Raw genomic sequence first — 13,139 nt, forward strand, 5'->3', positions numbered from 1 at the left:
GTCAGGGTCTGGGGATTCCCTCCAGCTCAGGGTCCCCTGTGAAGTACTCACCCTGGAGCTGGTTGTTTCTGTGTGGTGTAGGTCGTCAGTTGTTGTTGCAATCCGAGTTCAGTTGGGGTGGTTGTGGGCTGGGTTGGGTGGCCCCCGCCGGGTCGTTGCGATGGCGATCTGGCGGGTGGTCTGCGGACAGGTTCCTTTGTCGCGCTGCTGGTGCCGGGCGGCTTTGGCGGGATGGAGCCTCTCCGCTCCGGTGGAGAGTGAGGGGTGGGGGTGGGATCCTCGTGGAGAATCCTGGCTGGTAGGTTTCTCTGTTCCTGGCGATCCGCTGTTCTGCGAACCGGTACCTGGTATCTGCGACCTTACATAGTTTTTAAATCACTGGAAATCTGCAAAATAGTTTATATTTTCAAATTATTTATGTCATGTATTCCTTGACTTTTGAAAGTTCCCTGCCCTTCTGATTTTCTTGCAAACACTGTACCTGCTTCTCATTTCTGTAACAATTCTGCCTATTCTGTTATTGCCTCTTGTGTGCTTTTGCCTCCTTTTGGTCCATCTTTGTCAAGAGATAATGTCTTAGAGATGTAGTAAAGTTAAGATGTAGAGCTCTTGAAATAATAATAAAATTTCAAAATCAGAGTAGTTTAGGTGAGTGGAGTGCTGATATTAGGTGTTTTTGATCCTAGAAACCATAGATGAAGTTTCCTTTCTGCCTCCACCGAAGATCAGACCTGTATACTCAAGGCAGAATGTTACTAGTGTAAGACTACTTGACTCACTCATTTTAGAACATGGCTTTTCAGGGATGTGTGTGTGTGTGTGTGTGTGTGTGTGTGTGTGTGTGTATGTGTGAGAGAGAGAGATTGAGAGAGAGAACACAAGAAGATGAGCAAGAGTGAGAGCAAGAAAAGACAAACTGATAGAGACAGACAGAGAGGGTATTCTGGCATCTTTGTAAAGTCTTTGTATAAATAGCACACCATACATTCATTTCTGTCCAGTACTGTTGGGCACACAGACCCAATCTGTTGCAGTGCGGTGGGGACTATAGAAGGATGAGAATACTGGGGAGGAGGTATCATTGAGGGTCATCTTCAAGGTTAGGGCAGTCTTCAAGGCTGGGGACAACAGTCATTAATGGGAAAAATCTTCCATATGGGGCCATGTGCCAAGATTAATGGACAAAGTGAGCATGATATAGAATTAGAAGGAAAACAGAAGCAAGCTCAGTTTGTAAGGAGTAAGAAGGAAAGTTTTTTAATTTACTTTTTTATTTTTGTGCTGATCCTATGGCTTGAACTCAAGGCCTGAATGCTGTCCCTGAGCTTTTTTACTCAGTACTCTACTTGAGCCATAGCTCCACTTCTGGCTTTTTGGTGGTTAACTGGGATAAGAGTATCCTAGATTTTCTTGACTGGGCTGACTTTGAATCCTGATCCCTCAGATCACAGCTTTCAGAGTGGCTAAGATTATACGTGTGGTTCACCAGTGCCCAGCAAGAGGGGAAGTTTTTAAGTAGTAGACAGACCATGAGTCAGACAACTTACTCATTTAACTGATAGCTACTGGCACATGCTTCTTCTGGGCACTGTGCTCAACACTGCAGTTACTGTGGCTACAGGGTGATCTGCTACCTGGCTTCATAGCAGTAAAAGTAACCATTGCTGCTCTGTTCCTCTGCATGAATTGACTGTAATACCTACCTCATGGGATATGCCAATGTACATTAGTCAATATTTTCATTTTCACTATAGCTTGATATGTTTCGAGCTTTTGTCCTTATAGTTTTGTTATCGTATACCATAGAGTTACATCTTATTTTACTAAAAAATAATCATTATCTTTAGTTGAGCAGAGGAGATACCACTCTACAGAGCAGTTTAGGAATACAGTATATCTTGATCAGTGTCACCCCTTCATCATCATCGCCCATCTTTCTCAGTTCTACTCCTTCCTCAGTTTTCTTACTTTATAGGCTATACATTGAATTGTATGCCTGCACTTTATTTCACACTTTCTTTTCAGAGGGTTACATTATACCAGTTTCGTGCATACATATACTTTGAGCTTAAATGGTATAATTCCTTAGCAAAATGAACTCACAGTCTAACAAAATGAATATCAGGAAACTGGCATAAAGTAGGTGGGGAGAAGTCAAGGGGAGGGGTAGAGGAATGTAGAAAGGAGGGGAGGAGAATGCAGTCATAATATTCAATGCATATCTTATGAAATTAAGAAAATTGAGGGAATGGGTTGGTTTGGGAGGAATAGGGGAAAACAAAGAAGGGGGTAACATTGATCAAGATGCATTGCACTCATAAACTGATTCATTGAATGTTAACTCCCTTGTACCACTATTTTAAGATAATAAAATAGAATTTTTTTAGAAAGGGAGAGAGGTGAGCAATACTAAGTGAATAAGTAAATAAATGAATCTAACTTTTTTTTTTTGTCGGTTGTGGGGCTTGAACTCTGGGTTTGGGCGCTGTCCCTGCACTCTTCAGCTCAAGGCGAGCTCTCTACCGCTTGAGCTACAGCGCCACTTCCGGTTTTCAAGTGGTTTATTGGAGATAAGAGTCTCAGGGACTTTCCTGCCTGGGCTGGCTTTGAACTGCGATCCTCAGTCTCAGCCTCCTGAGTAGCTAGGATTACAGGTGTGAGCCTGGCATGAATCTAACTTTTTGATTAAAAAAAGGTCAAAACCCAAAACTGTGAAACTATTCTTTATGGGGGACTCTTGAATCTCATATTTAACATTAAGTGTATTCTTATTTATAATTTAATATTTAATATTTATTATTTGACTTAACAAGTTATGAAAATAAAACATTTAACTTAAATTACTTTAAATATTACATTTTTATTAATAACAATTTAATACTATACTGTTATTTGACTTAAATTGTTATTTGACTTAAAATTAAAACATATAAAGATATTTCATGTAAGTTATTCTTAAATTTGCAGTAGTAGGAGCCCAAATTGCCCAAGACGTTCATGGGGTCCCTTAGATAAGGTTCTATGTTGATTTGTGTCTGTGAATGAAGTTTCTCAAAGGCAGCGCCAATATCCATCACCTCTGCTTTACGGATCCTCCTGGCACCATGGCTCCTGCCGGGTCTTGGGGAGCTTTTGCTGACCTGGCCCCTTCTCCAGCTCCCACACCTGGCGTACCAAGCCCAGTGCGCCTCATCAGTTTGGCAGAAGATCCCATCTGTTTTCTTTAAAGTAATAGAAAGCAAATGCTTCCACTTGACCTCTGGCCTATACTTTATGGGCATGTGCGTAGTTCGAAGAGTTACAGTTTTACTCTGAGTGTGTGTGTGTGTGTGTGTGTGTGTGTGTGTGAGTGTGAATGAGCGTGCACATTTCAATCTTCTCAGTACTTTCATCTCTTAGCCAGATTGCTATGGAGCCAGGGACATCAAATGTTGATTTGCACTATCATCCCGGACTAGCAGAGACTTGAATTCACATACTTTATTCATTGACATCCAAAGAACAGAGAGAAGTGGGACAAGGATGAGGAAATAGCAGAGGTGAAAGGGAAACACATATCTGCTGTCAGGTGAAACAATAGGGTGTTTTCTATGTCACACTTAACAAATACCATAACACAAGATCAGTATTTGCGACATAACACTGAGTTTAACCACAGTGGAACCATATCCGCATAAAATGTAAAAGGTATAGTAGAAGTTAGAAAAGGAAAATTGAGAAAGTTTTAGTTGCTAGAAAATAGAATGAAAAGAAATGTTTGTTAGAGATGCAGTGAAAGAAACACACTGAATAATCCATTTACCAGGGGAGAAAATGAAACCAACTATCTTGGGTGTACAACGTTTTCAAACATTAAAACTAAAATCTGAGCCTGGTGCTGGTGGCTCACACCTGTAATCCTAGCTACTCAGGAAGCCAAGAGCTGAGGATCACAGTTCGAGGCTAGCCTAGGCAGTAAAGTCTGTGAAACTCCCAACTCCAGTTAATCACCCAAAAGCCAGAAGTGTGGCTCAAGTGGTGGAGTGCTAGCCTTGCGTGAAAGAAGCTCAGGGCCAGTGCCCAGGCCCTGAGTTCAAAGCCCCAAGACTAACACAATGCAAAAGCAAACAACAGCCCGGCCCCTGCTCCCCCTACCCCTCCCCTAAAAAAAATCTGGACATGCCAGACTAAGCATGCTATATACCACTTGTTACCTGATGAAATCAGTTTATTTTCTGGGGTGAAATGAAGGAAGAAGTGCTTTGTTTGTCTTTTCAAAACTAGAGATACCTCTGATGGTGAGTTTCAGATTGTTTTCAGTGGTTCTCCTTAAAAGTGTTATTGAAGTTTGTCAACAAAGTGGAGTGAATTAGAATGAGTCTGACTCCAAATACTACAATTAGCCACATTCAGTTCTTTATCAAGGGAGTTGGGTTTCCCAGGGAAAGTTCTACTCAAACAAAACTGTACAGTACTGTATCCAGTGAATGAAATACGAGGTTAAATATGGAGTGCTACCTTTTATCATTGAATTAATAAACTATTCAAAAGAAGGCAGGCGATTGATCTTACAGTGAGTACCTCATTCAGTTACTGTAACTTGCAAAGCCAAGATACACCTCTGCCACCAACCATGAGCGTACACTGATTCTGCAAAGTCCATTGGGTCACAAAGCCTTAATGCCCGGGTCCCTCAGAACCTGACTTACTCACTTGATTCTGTCTGAGTTCCCCACAGGAATGAGTCAGAAATGATATGGAGAATGAGTAAAGGAGACCCACTGAGAGCTGTAAGAGGAAGTGATTTACTGCATGGAAGGCACAGAGCGCCAAGGAAGATGAGTTCAAAGATCCGACTGTGGGTTTCCTTTTCACTTGGAGTTTTGTAGACTTTAACCCATGTCTACATGTCTGGGAAATAATCAAATAAATCAGTATTATGGTTCATTTATGCCCACACTAAGTGCTGTCTTATATTGTACTTCATGAAATGGGCTTTTTCCTAACTGACAGGTCTGTGACTTTGAAAGCTGGTATTTAGTGATCATTTTATTTAATTTACCCTAGTATGTAGGGATGAAAACAGTAGCTTTTTCCTGGCTTATTTTGTTGTGGTTAATTAAGGCTTTTGAGATAACAGCTGTCCATTTTATAACAGCTTTACATATCTGTTTGCTTTATTAGTTTTGCAGATAGGAGGAGGCTGGAACAAAATGACCATGGTTGTTTTTGCCAACTTCAGTGTTTGTTTCTCCAAGCAATAGTGTGTAAATCCAGATACACTTTTGAGAGCATTCTCTATGTAACTTAATTCCATGCTTATTTCTGTACTTTGGAATGTGTTATGCTTATATAGCTTCAGTTTTTTCCTTATGAAATTTTAAGTGCATATCATCTATATATCTGTGTATATATGCTATATGATCTATAAATACATACATAAAACATACATATCAATACTGTATATGCACACATACATATCTATGGGTGTGTTTATATTAAACTTCTCTATATATATCTGCTTAAATTGATGGTAGAACCTGTGTCATGTTGTCTGTAAAGGTGGTGTATATTAGTTCTATTAAGTAAAGTTTATGATTTTTTAAGTATACTTCTTGAAAGCAATTACTAAGTAATGACAAAGCAGAACAAACATGAAAATACCCATTATTCAGGCTTTACAAGTGAGAGTTCGATCCATTATACTCAGATCTCAGCCTTCTGAGTAGCTAGGATTACAGGTGTGAGGTACCAGTGCCTGACTCCGAGTGTATTATTTTTAAGATAATATGAACAGACTCTTGTAAAACAAGTGGACTTTCAGAATTCTTAGAAACATTTGAAGGCTTTCTTCTTCTGGTATCTCTGGTTTATGTTAAACTGTAGCTGCATTATATGACCACAGTAGCTTATTCTGATGTTACAATAAGCATGGGAAGAAAGAGCTGGTCTGGAGAAGTCAGCCAGCTGGTCACAGGGTGGAGATGGAGAGTGGTAAACTGAGACATAGCATCCTGACAGAAGTTTTGCCCAGGGAAAGCCTTGCTCTGCCTCTTACAGTGAGCCATTTTGGGACCAGTAGGGGCCAGGAAGTGGAAGTTTGTTGACTATTTTATTTAATATAGATCCTGTTTTACAGAATCATATTCAACTGTTTCCTTGTGGTGATTTTTAAAATATTCAATTTTATTTGCATTTGTTTGAAACTTTCATTGTTTTTCCTAAGGCCTGATTAATATGATGGAAATAAGAAATTGTTATATTCTACTTGTTCATTATTTTAAATTTATCATATTTTTGCTTCGCATCATTTTTCTTTATTTAACTACATACTTTTCTTGCTCTTCAAAAATCTTTTTGTTTTCTTTTTCTGGTACCAGGGCCTTGAACTCAGTGTGTTATACTCACTTGGTTTGGTTGTTCAAGGCTTGCACCCTACCTCTTGAGTCATATCTCCAGCCCAGCATTTTGCTAGTTAATTGTAGTTTTCTGCCTAGACTGGCTTCAAAAGTTAATCCTTCAGGTCCTAGTCTCCTGAGTAGCTAGGATTACAGGCATAAGCCACTGGATCTTAGCTCAAAAAATTACTTAAAATTCTATTTTGATTAAGTTATTCTATCAGTTTTGCTAGGAAGACATCTCTAAGAAATAGACTTGAAATTCAGTAGTTTATAGTAATGAAGTAATGTGTCCCTTCCTTCCTTCCTTCCCTCCCTCCCTCTCTCCCTCCCTCCCTTCCTTCCTTCCTTCCGTCCTTCCTTCTTTTTCTCTCTCTCTTTTTCTCTTTTTTTCTTGTTCTAGGGATTGAATCCATGGCCTAGCTGGAAAATTGTTCTACCACTGGAGCCATGCCTCCTGCCATTTAATCTATTGTTACTATTATTATTATTAGCAGTAGTATAAATAGGGTATCCCTAACTTTGCCTGAGGGCCTTGAACTTTGACCCTTCCCACTCTGCCTCTGAGTAGGTGGGATTACAGGTGTGGACTATCATGCTTGGCTGACCTCCATATGGGCTTTTAGAGTCATGAGGTTTCCATAACTCAGTTCCACCTGAGTTTGTCTTCCTAGCAGAAGAGAAAGATGGCAGTGGCCAAAAGTGTGCAGAAGTTTGTGTAGTTTTCATGTGTCCATGCTCAGTGCGTATCACCTGCGCATACCTGATGGACAAGTCTCGACAGAAGCTCCTGGTCATAGGAAGTCTGCTCTTCTCCATGGAGAGAGAATGGGTGATTGGAGTGTTTTATCTGAAACAGTTATGTCTCATACTCCACAATAAAACAGTTTTGAAGTGACATGTGTAGTTTGAGACCAATTCTGGGATTTAGCAAGGAAAAGCAAAGTGAGAGATATTGACTATGAAATTCTTACTGTGCTACTTTATTTTCTGCACCTTCCCTATTTGTCTTTTATTGTGATTAACTATTGAGTTCTAGTCCATCTCTTTTATCTGGCTCAGTATATCTCAGTAGCCCAAGAGTTGATTTGAAGGTTGCTTTCCTTTGGTTTGGCTTGCCTATCAGTTACTGTAGCTGGAGTGGGTGGGCTTTTACAGTTAGTATGAAGAATTGTGCCTCTGCCATTTGTACAGTCATGGTTTCTCCTACTGTGTTCACACGTGGCCAGCGGCCTGCCAGCAAATAACCAAGTAAAATCATAAACAGATAGAGCTGGCCTGGCATCGGTGGCTCACGCCTATAATCCTAGCTACTCAGGAGGCTCAGATCAGCGGATCATGGTTCAAAGCCAGCCCAGGCAGAAAAGTCCATGAAACTCTTATTGGAAGTGGTGCTGTGGCTTATGTGGTAGAATGCTAGCCTTGAGCTGAAGAGCTGAGGGACAGTGCCCAGGCCCAAGCCCAGAGTTTAAGCCCCATGACTGACCAAAAAAAAAAAAAAGAAAAAAAATGATGCAGCTGAAATAACAACAACAACAATAAAAAACCAAAACCAGTATCAAAAACATCATAGCTTCGTCTGGGGTTGTATGTATTTATTTACTTTTAATTTTTTGTTGTTATTATAAAGGTGATGTACAGACGGTTACCGTTACATAAGTAGGTAATGAGTACATTTTTGGGGTGATGTCACTCCTTCCCTCGCTCTCTCCCTGTTTCTCTCTCCCATTCCCACCCATAAGTTGTATAGCTCATTTTTAACAGTGTCTAGAGAGTGTCTCCTGTTGCATTTGTTCACCCTTTGTCCCTCCGTTTCTGTGTCCCTCTTTACCCTCCCAAAGACAGATAAATGAACAAACAAGACAAAAAAAGAAAACAACAAACAGTAACAAAAATACCTCTTGTTTCCATTTCCTGAACTACATTTCAATAAATATTATTTTATATGATCAGAGGCATATGAGCATTACATCTTTGTGATCCTCTCCTAAGAATATCCTCCTTTGGTCTCACTGTGTATGTGGAATTGTATTTATTTACACACAGTGGGAATCAGGGTTTTTTTTAAGTAAGACAAAGTAACTCTTGCTATCTTTTTCGAATAGCAGAACTAAACTCTCGGTGCATGAGGTCATGAAATCTAGCATGGTGAGATACAGGCTTGGGGAGGGACAGGAGATAAATTGTCAGAGATAGTTGAGGTTTATAAGTAATGCCAGATATTGAAGGCAGGTAGAAAACTTGAAAAGTAGATTTATTTCTTAGATATCAAGATGCAAATGTTTTTATGGAGTGAAAGAGTTAGAGAATATTAGATTGGAAATCTTACACCAGGATTCCTTCTCACCCTGGTCAGAATGGCAGTCCTCAAGAAAACACAATAAATGCTCATACCCTGCTGATGGGAATATAAGCTAGCACAACCATTATGGAAATCAGTATGGAGGTTCCTTGATTCTTTTTTTGGGGGGGGGTCGGGTCGTGGGACTGAACTCTGGGCCCAGGTGCTGTCCCTCAGCTCTTCAGCTCAAGGCTAGCGCTCTACCCCTTGAGCCACAGTGCCACTTCCCACTTTTTTTTTATATGGTGCTGAGGAATCGAACCCAGGGCCTCAGGCATGCAAGGCAAGCGTTCTACCACTGAGCCACCTTCCCAGCTCATGGAGGTTCCTTGAAACAATGAAAGTAGATCTTACCTCATAACCCTGCAGTACCACTGTAGAGCATCTATCTGAAGAAGAATAAATGAATATAAAGAAAGATACCCATGTTTCCTATAGCACTGTTCACAGTAACTAAACTGTGGAGTCAGCTGAAATACTGAACAACGAAGGAATAAAGAAAATGTGGCACATATACACCACAGAATATTACATATCTCCAAATAATGGTGAGATTAAGTGGTTTGCAGTTAAATGAGTGGAACTGGATGGAGATCAGCATACAGCATGAGATAAGCCAAGCCCAGTGTTCAGTTATTTGTGCTGTACCAAGAATTATAGTTGTACAGAAATTAAATCAGTGTTCATAATTAGGAATAACTTTCCATATTTCTTCAGTTAATGAGATTTGAGAACTTTGAAGAATGGTCTAAATATTTTAGGAACATTCTTTTTTTGTAATTTTTTTATTGTGATAAGTGAGTACATAAATTTCACATTATTGTGGGATAGTGATACTTAGTTAAAGTCACAAACACATTCTAACCTTCATGGAGCAAATTGTCTCTATTGTGGTCTATAAAGTTTATGAGTTCTATGAGCTTTGATAATACAATTATTTCTTCTACATCAGGCGATATGTACATTCCTTTTGAATAGTGTCAGCTGAGGAACATTCTTTAATAGGTTAATTTGCTTTAGTGCTTTGAACTCTAAAATCAAGTTTTCCTTCATACTGGGTGAAAATGATAATCATTTGTCTCTTTCCTGGAATTTTCTGAGATATATTTAAACTTACAAAGTAATTTATACTTGTAAAAAACATCTCTGATGGGGCTGGAAAGTTGGCTTAATGGTAGAGTGTTTGCCTCGCATTCATGAGGCCCTGGGTTTGATTCTTCAGCACCACATAAGCAGAAAAATAAAAAGCTGGAAGTGGCACTGTGGCTCAAGTGGTAGGGTGCTAGCCTTGAGTTGAAGAGCTGAGGGACAGTGCCCAGGTCCAGAGTTCAGCCCCACAACTGTTCCAGAATGATGAACAATTTGATGGACATTTGTTCTCTGTAGAAGATGAGTGCACTTTTTCATTCACTTACATTCCTCTTCTTCCCTTCTGACTCCTTAATCTTAATCCTAACATAAGGGTTCAATATGTGGGCAGTGGGAAGACTATGCTCTGTGGTGCACTGGGTTGTAATTCTGGGTGGAGCTTACTTTCTTTGTCCTGTCCTTCCTTTGTCTACCATGAAGGTTCAATAAATTTGGGCTCTTCTTGGGGCTTCAGCAGCTAATCTAGGCACTGCCCCAGGATGATTCTTCAGCTCTGTAAAGGTGGACAGTACGAGTGCTTTCTCCTTGGGGCTGCCACCCATGCACACGCAGGTCTGTGGCTTTCCTCATGGTTGACCCAAAGCCCAGATGTGCATATTGTACTTGGTGATGTCAAATGTGAAGTTACTCTGGGATCTCCTTGGAAAGAGAGTTCTGTAGCATTCCCTCTTCTGTGTCTGTCACTGCTTCCTTTACATATATGTTATTTCAACCTTGGCTGATTTCTGCCTTCTAGAATTTTTTTTTTTAAATAATCAGACTAGCTTCTCAGGTAGGCTGTGATCTGAAGATCGTGGTTCAAAGCCAGTTTGGGCAGAAAAGTGTGTGATTTTTGCCTCCAATTAAGTACCAAAAATCTGAGAGTAGAGCTGTGCCTTGAGTGATAGAGTGTACTAGGCTTGAGCAAAAAAGCTCAGGACAGCACACAAGCCCTGAATTCAAGCCCCAGGACTAGCTCAACAGCAAAAATCAGTTATTATAATGGTCAACTTTGTTTTCTTCTCTCTTCTGCCATCTTAATGGGATTTGAGAAGCAAAAAGATGAGGTGTGTGTGTGTGTGTGTGTGTGTGTGTGTGTGTGTGTGTGTGTGTGTGTGTGTGTGTGTGTGTGTGTGTGAGAGAGAGAGAGAGAGAGGTGTCAGCGAATACCTCAGAAATTCTTTCAGGGAAATAATTTGTTTGCCATTCTTGTTGGCTTTGGAACATGAAGGTGTTTTTTTTCCTATTCCATGGTCACCTTTAATATTATTTATAATGAAATTATCCACATCTTATTGCTGTCAATCTGAGTGTGTGTGTTTGTGTGTGTGTGTGTGTGTGTGTGTGTGTGTGAGACACCATTGCTTGACAAATGACATTTACAGGCTTCCACAAAATGTACTATTTTTGTATAAAGCCATTTCATGTTGCAGACTTTATTTATAGAGTTATGTATATATCCAGATTTTTTCTAATATAGCTATAAGTTCATTGTCCTTTTTATAGAACATACTTTTTACTGGCTAGGTAACTGAGTATGTCAGTCTCTCTATCAGTCAGAGATACTGAAAACAAATAAAACAAAAAATACCAAAACAAAAACCATGATGCTAACATTGTGTGATACTTGAGTATATCTTACAGTGGTTTTGTAATTGCTCCCAGGAATAATGAATGGCTCAGCATTTGGTTTCAACTTCTGTTTCAGGAAGGAGAGAACATTTTCTACTTGGCACTTGAGGATATAGAAACAGACACGGAACTTCTGATTGGCTACCTGGACAGCGATATGGAAGCTGAGGAGGATGATCAGCAGATTTTGTCAGTGACGAGTGAAGAGGAAGAGGAGAATACAACAGGACAGCCAGCAGCTGGCAGGAAAGGTGCTGTGCTGATCATCAGAGACTTGAGAGAAGAAAGTCGTGGAAGCAATGGTGCTTGCACTGTTAGAATTGTAGATGCATTGCAGTATGGTGTTGTTAGGGAAGTGTTCTTGTCATGTGCTATGCTCTTCTTCTGACTAGCTCGAAAAGCATGTTGGAGGGAGGTAGCAGATGGACTCTGTAGGACAACTAAAGTCAGTGCTGGGTTGCATTGTTGGGGGAAGAGTTGGGGTGTGTTTGTAAACCCCTTAACTTTCTGGTTAGGTGATAGACAGTGGAGATTTTCAACTGTTGCCCTGATGTTGCCATAATCACCCCTAAAATACCTGGTGAGTCACTGACTTTTGTGCAAAAGGTTCAGAGCAGAGGTGAAACAGAGCCTTCAGTCTTATTTGAGATCCTCTGGGGTCCTAGAATGTCTGGGGAGTGTTGTTAATTTGTCCTAGCTTGGTAAAGGAAAACTCATGATGACTGTAGGTCAGACCTGCTTATTAATTGAGTCCTTTCACTGAAGAGCTGTCTGTCACTTGCTTGTCCACTGTTATGGAACGAGCAATTATTTTGGGACCTAGTTTCTGTTATGTCATGTTTTATACCTGAAGGAAGTTTGAGAGAAATAGGAATGATGTATTATTGTTGTAGTAGGCTTGAATAAATTTATAAAGACCAGAGATCTTTTGCTCAGAGTTCTGGGGTCTGGGAAACACGAGGTGAGGCACCATGGCTTTTGGTGTCAGGTGAAGGCCTGCTCTTCTCCGATAATGCTTTTTCTAGTTGTGTCCTCAAATAACAGAAAGGGATGGAAGGACAGAAGGGTGGCGCAGATTCCTTGCACATCTTTGCAGGACACTGATCCCACTGAAGAGAGCAGAGGCCTTAGGACCCCAGTGAGACCACTGAAGTTCTTCATACTTTTCTTTCGGGGCTTAGGTTTCAGCGTGTGAGTAGATGAATTTAGAGGGTGTACAAGTGTTTAACCAGGCCATGGTACTTACTCAGTAGTATTTTTCCATTTTGCATAACAAGGTCAGCTCAGAGGTAACATTGGTTTTACTTGTAGCAGTGATCGTAGTGCTTTCCAAAGGAATCTTATATTCTAGCTATGTTTTTTTTTGTTTCAGTTGGATGATTTAAAAACAAGTTTTGTCTGTTCTGTTTTCCCAGTATGCATTATGCTGTTCAGAATATCAGATTTGGGATGATAGCGATTATCTCTGCATTTTGTCTTATTTAAATTTATTTTTTCTGCTACCTCCAGTGCTTGTTACTGTTATAGCCATTGTTTTTTTTCTTTTTTTTTATTGTAAAGATACTATACAGAGGGTTACAGTTACATGAGTGAGGTAATGAGTACACTTCCTCTTGAACATTGTTACCCCCTCCATTGTTTTCCCCCTACCATCCCCCCCC

At 40.2% G+C, this 13,139-nt stretch overlaps 1 protein-coding gene across 2 annotated transcripts in view; it reads left to right on the forward strand.

The window, feature by feature from the left end:
• Positions 1–13,139, forward strand: part of Prdm5 (PR domain containing 5) — a 144,029-nt gene that overhangs the window by 53,137 nt on the left and 77,753 nt on the right. For both annotated transcript variants that reach the window (XM_013022136.1, XM_013022137.1), the window contains exon 4: positions 11,555–11,729. In XM_013022136.1, the coding sequence (XP_012877590.1) occupies positions 11,555–11,729 (175 nt within the window). The remainder of the gene's footprint in view (positions 1–11,554; positions 11,730–13,139) is intronic.

Source organism: Dipodomys ordii, unplaced genomic scaffold, assembly GCF_000151885.1.
Source record: "Dipodomys ordii isolate 6190 unplaced genomic scaffold, Dord_2.0 Scaffold60, whole genome shotgun sequence".
Classification (NCBI taxonomy): domain Eukaryota; kingdom Metazoa; phylum Chordata; class Mammalia; order Rodentia; family Heteromyidae; genus Dipodomys; species Dipodomys ordii.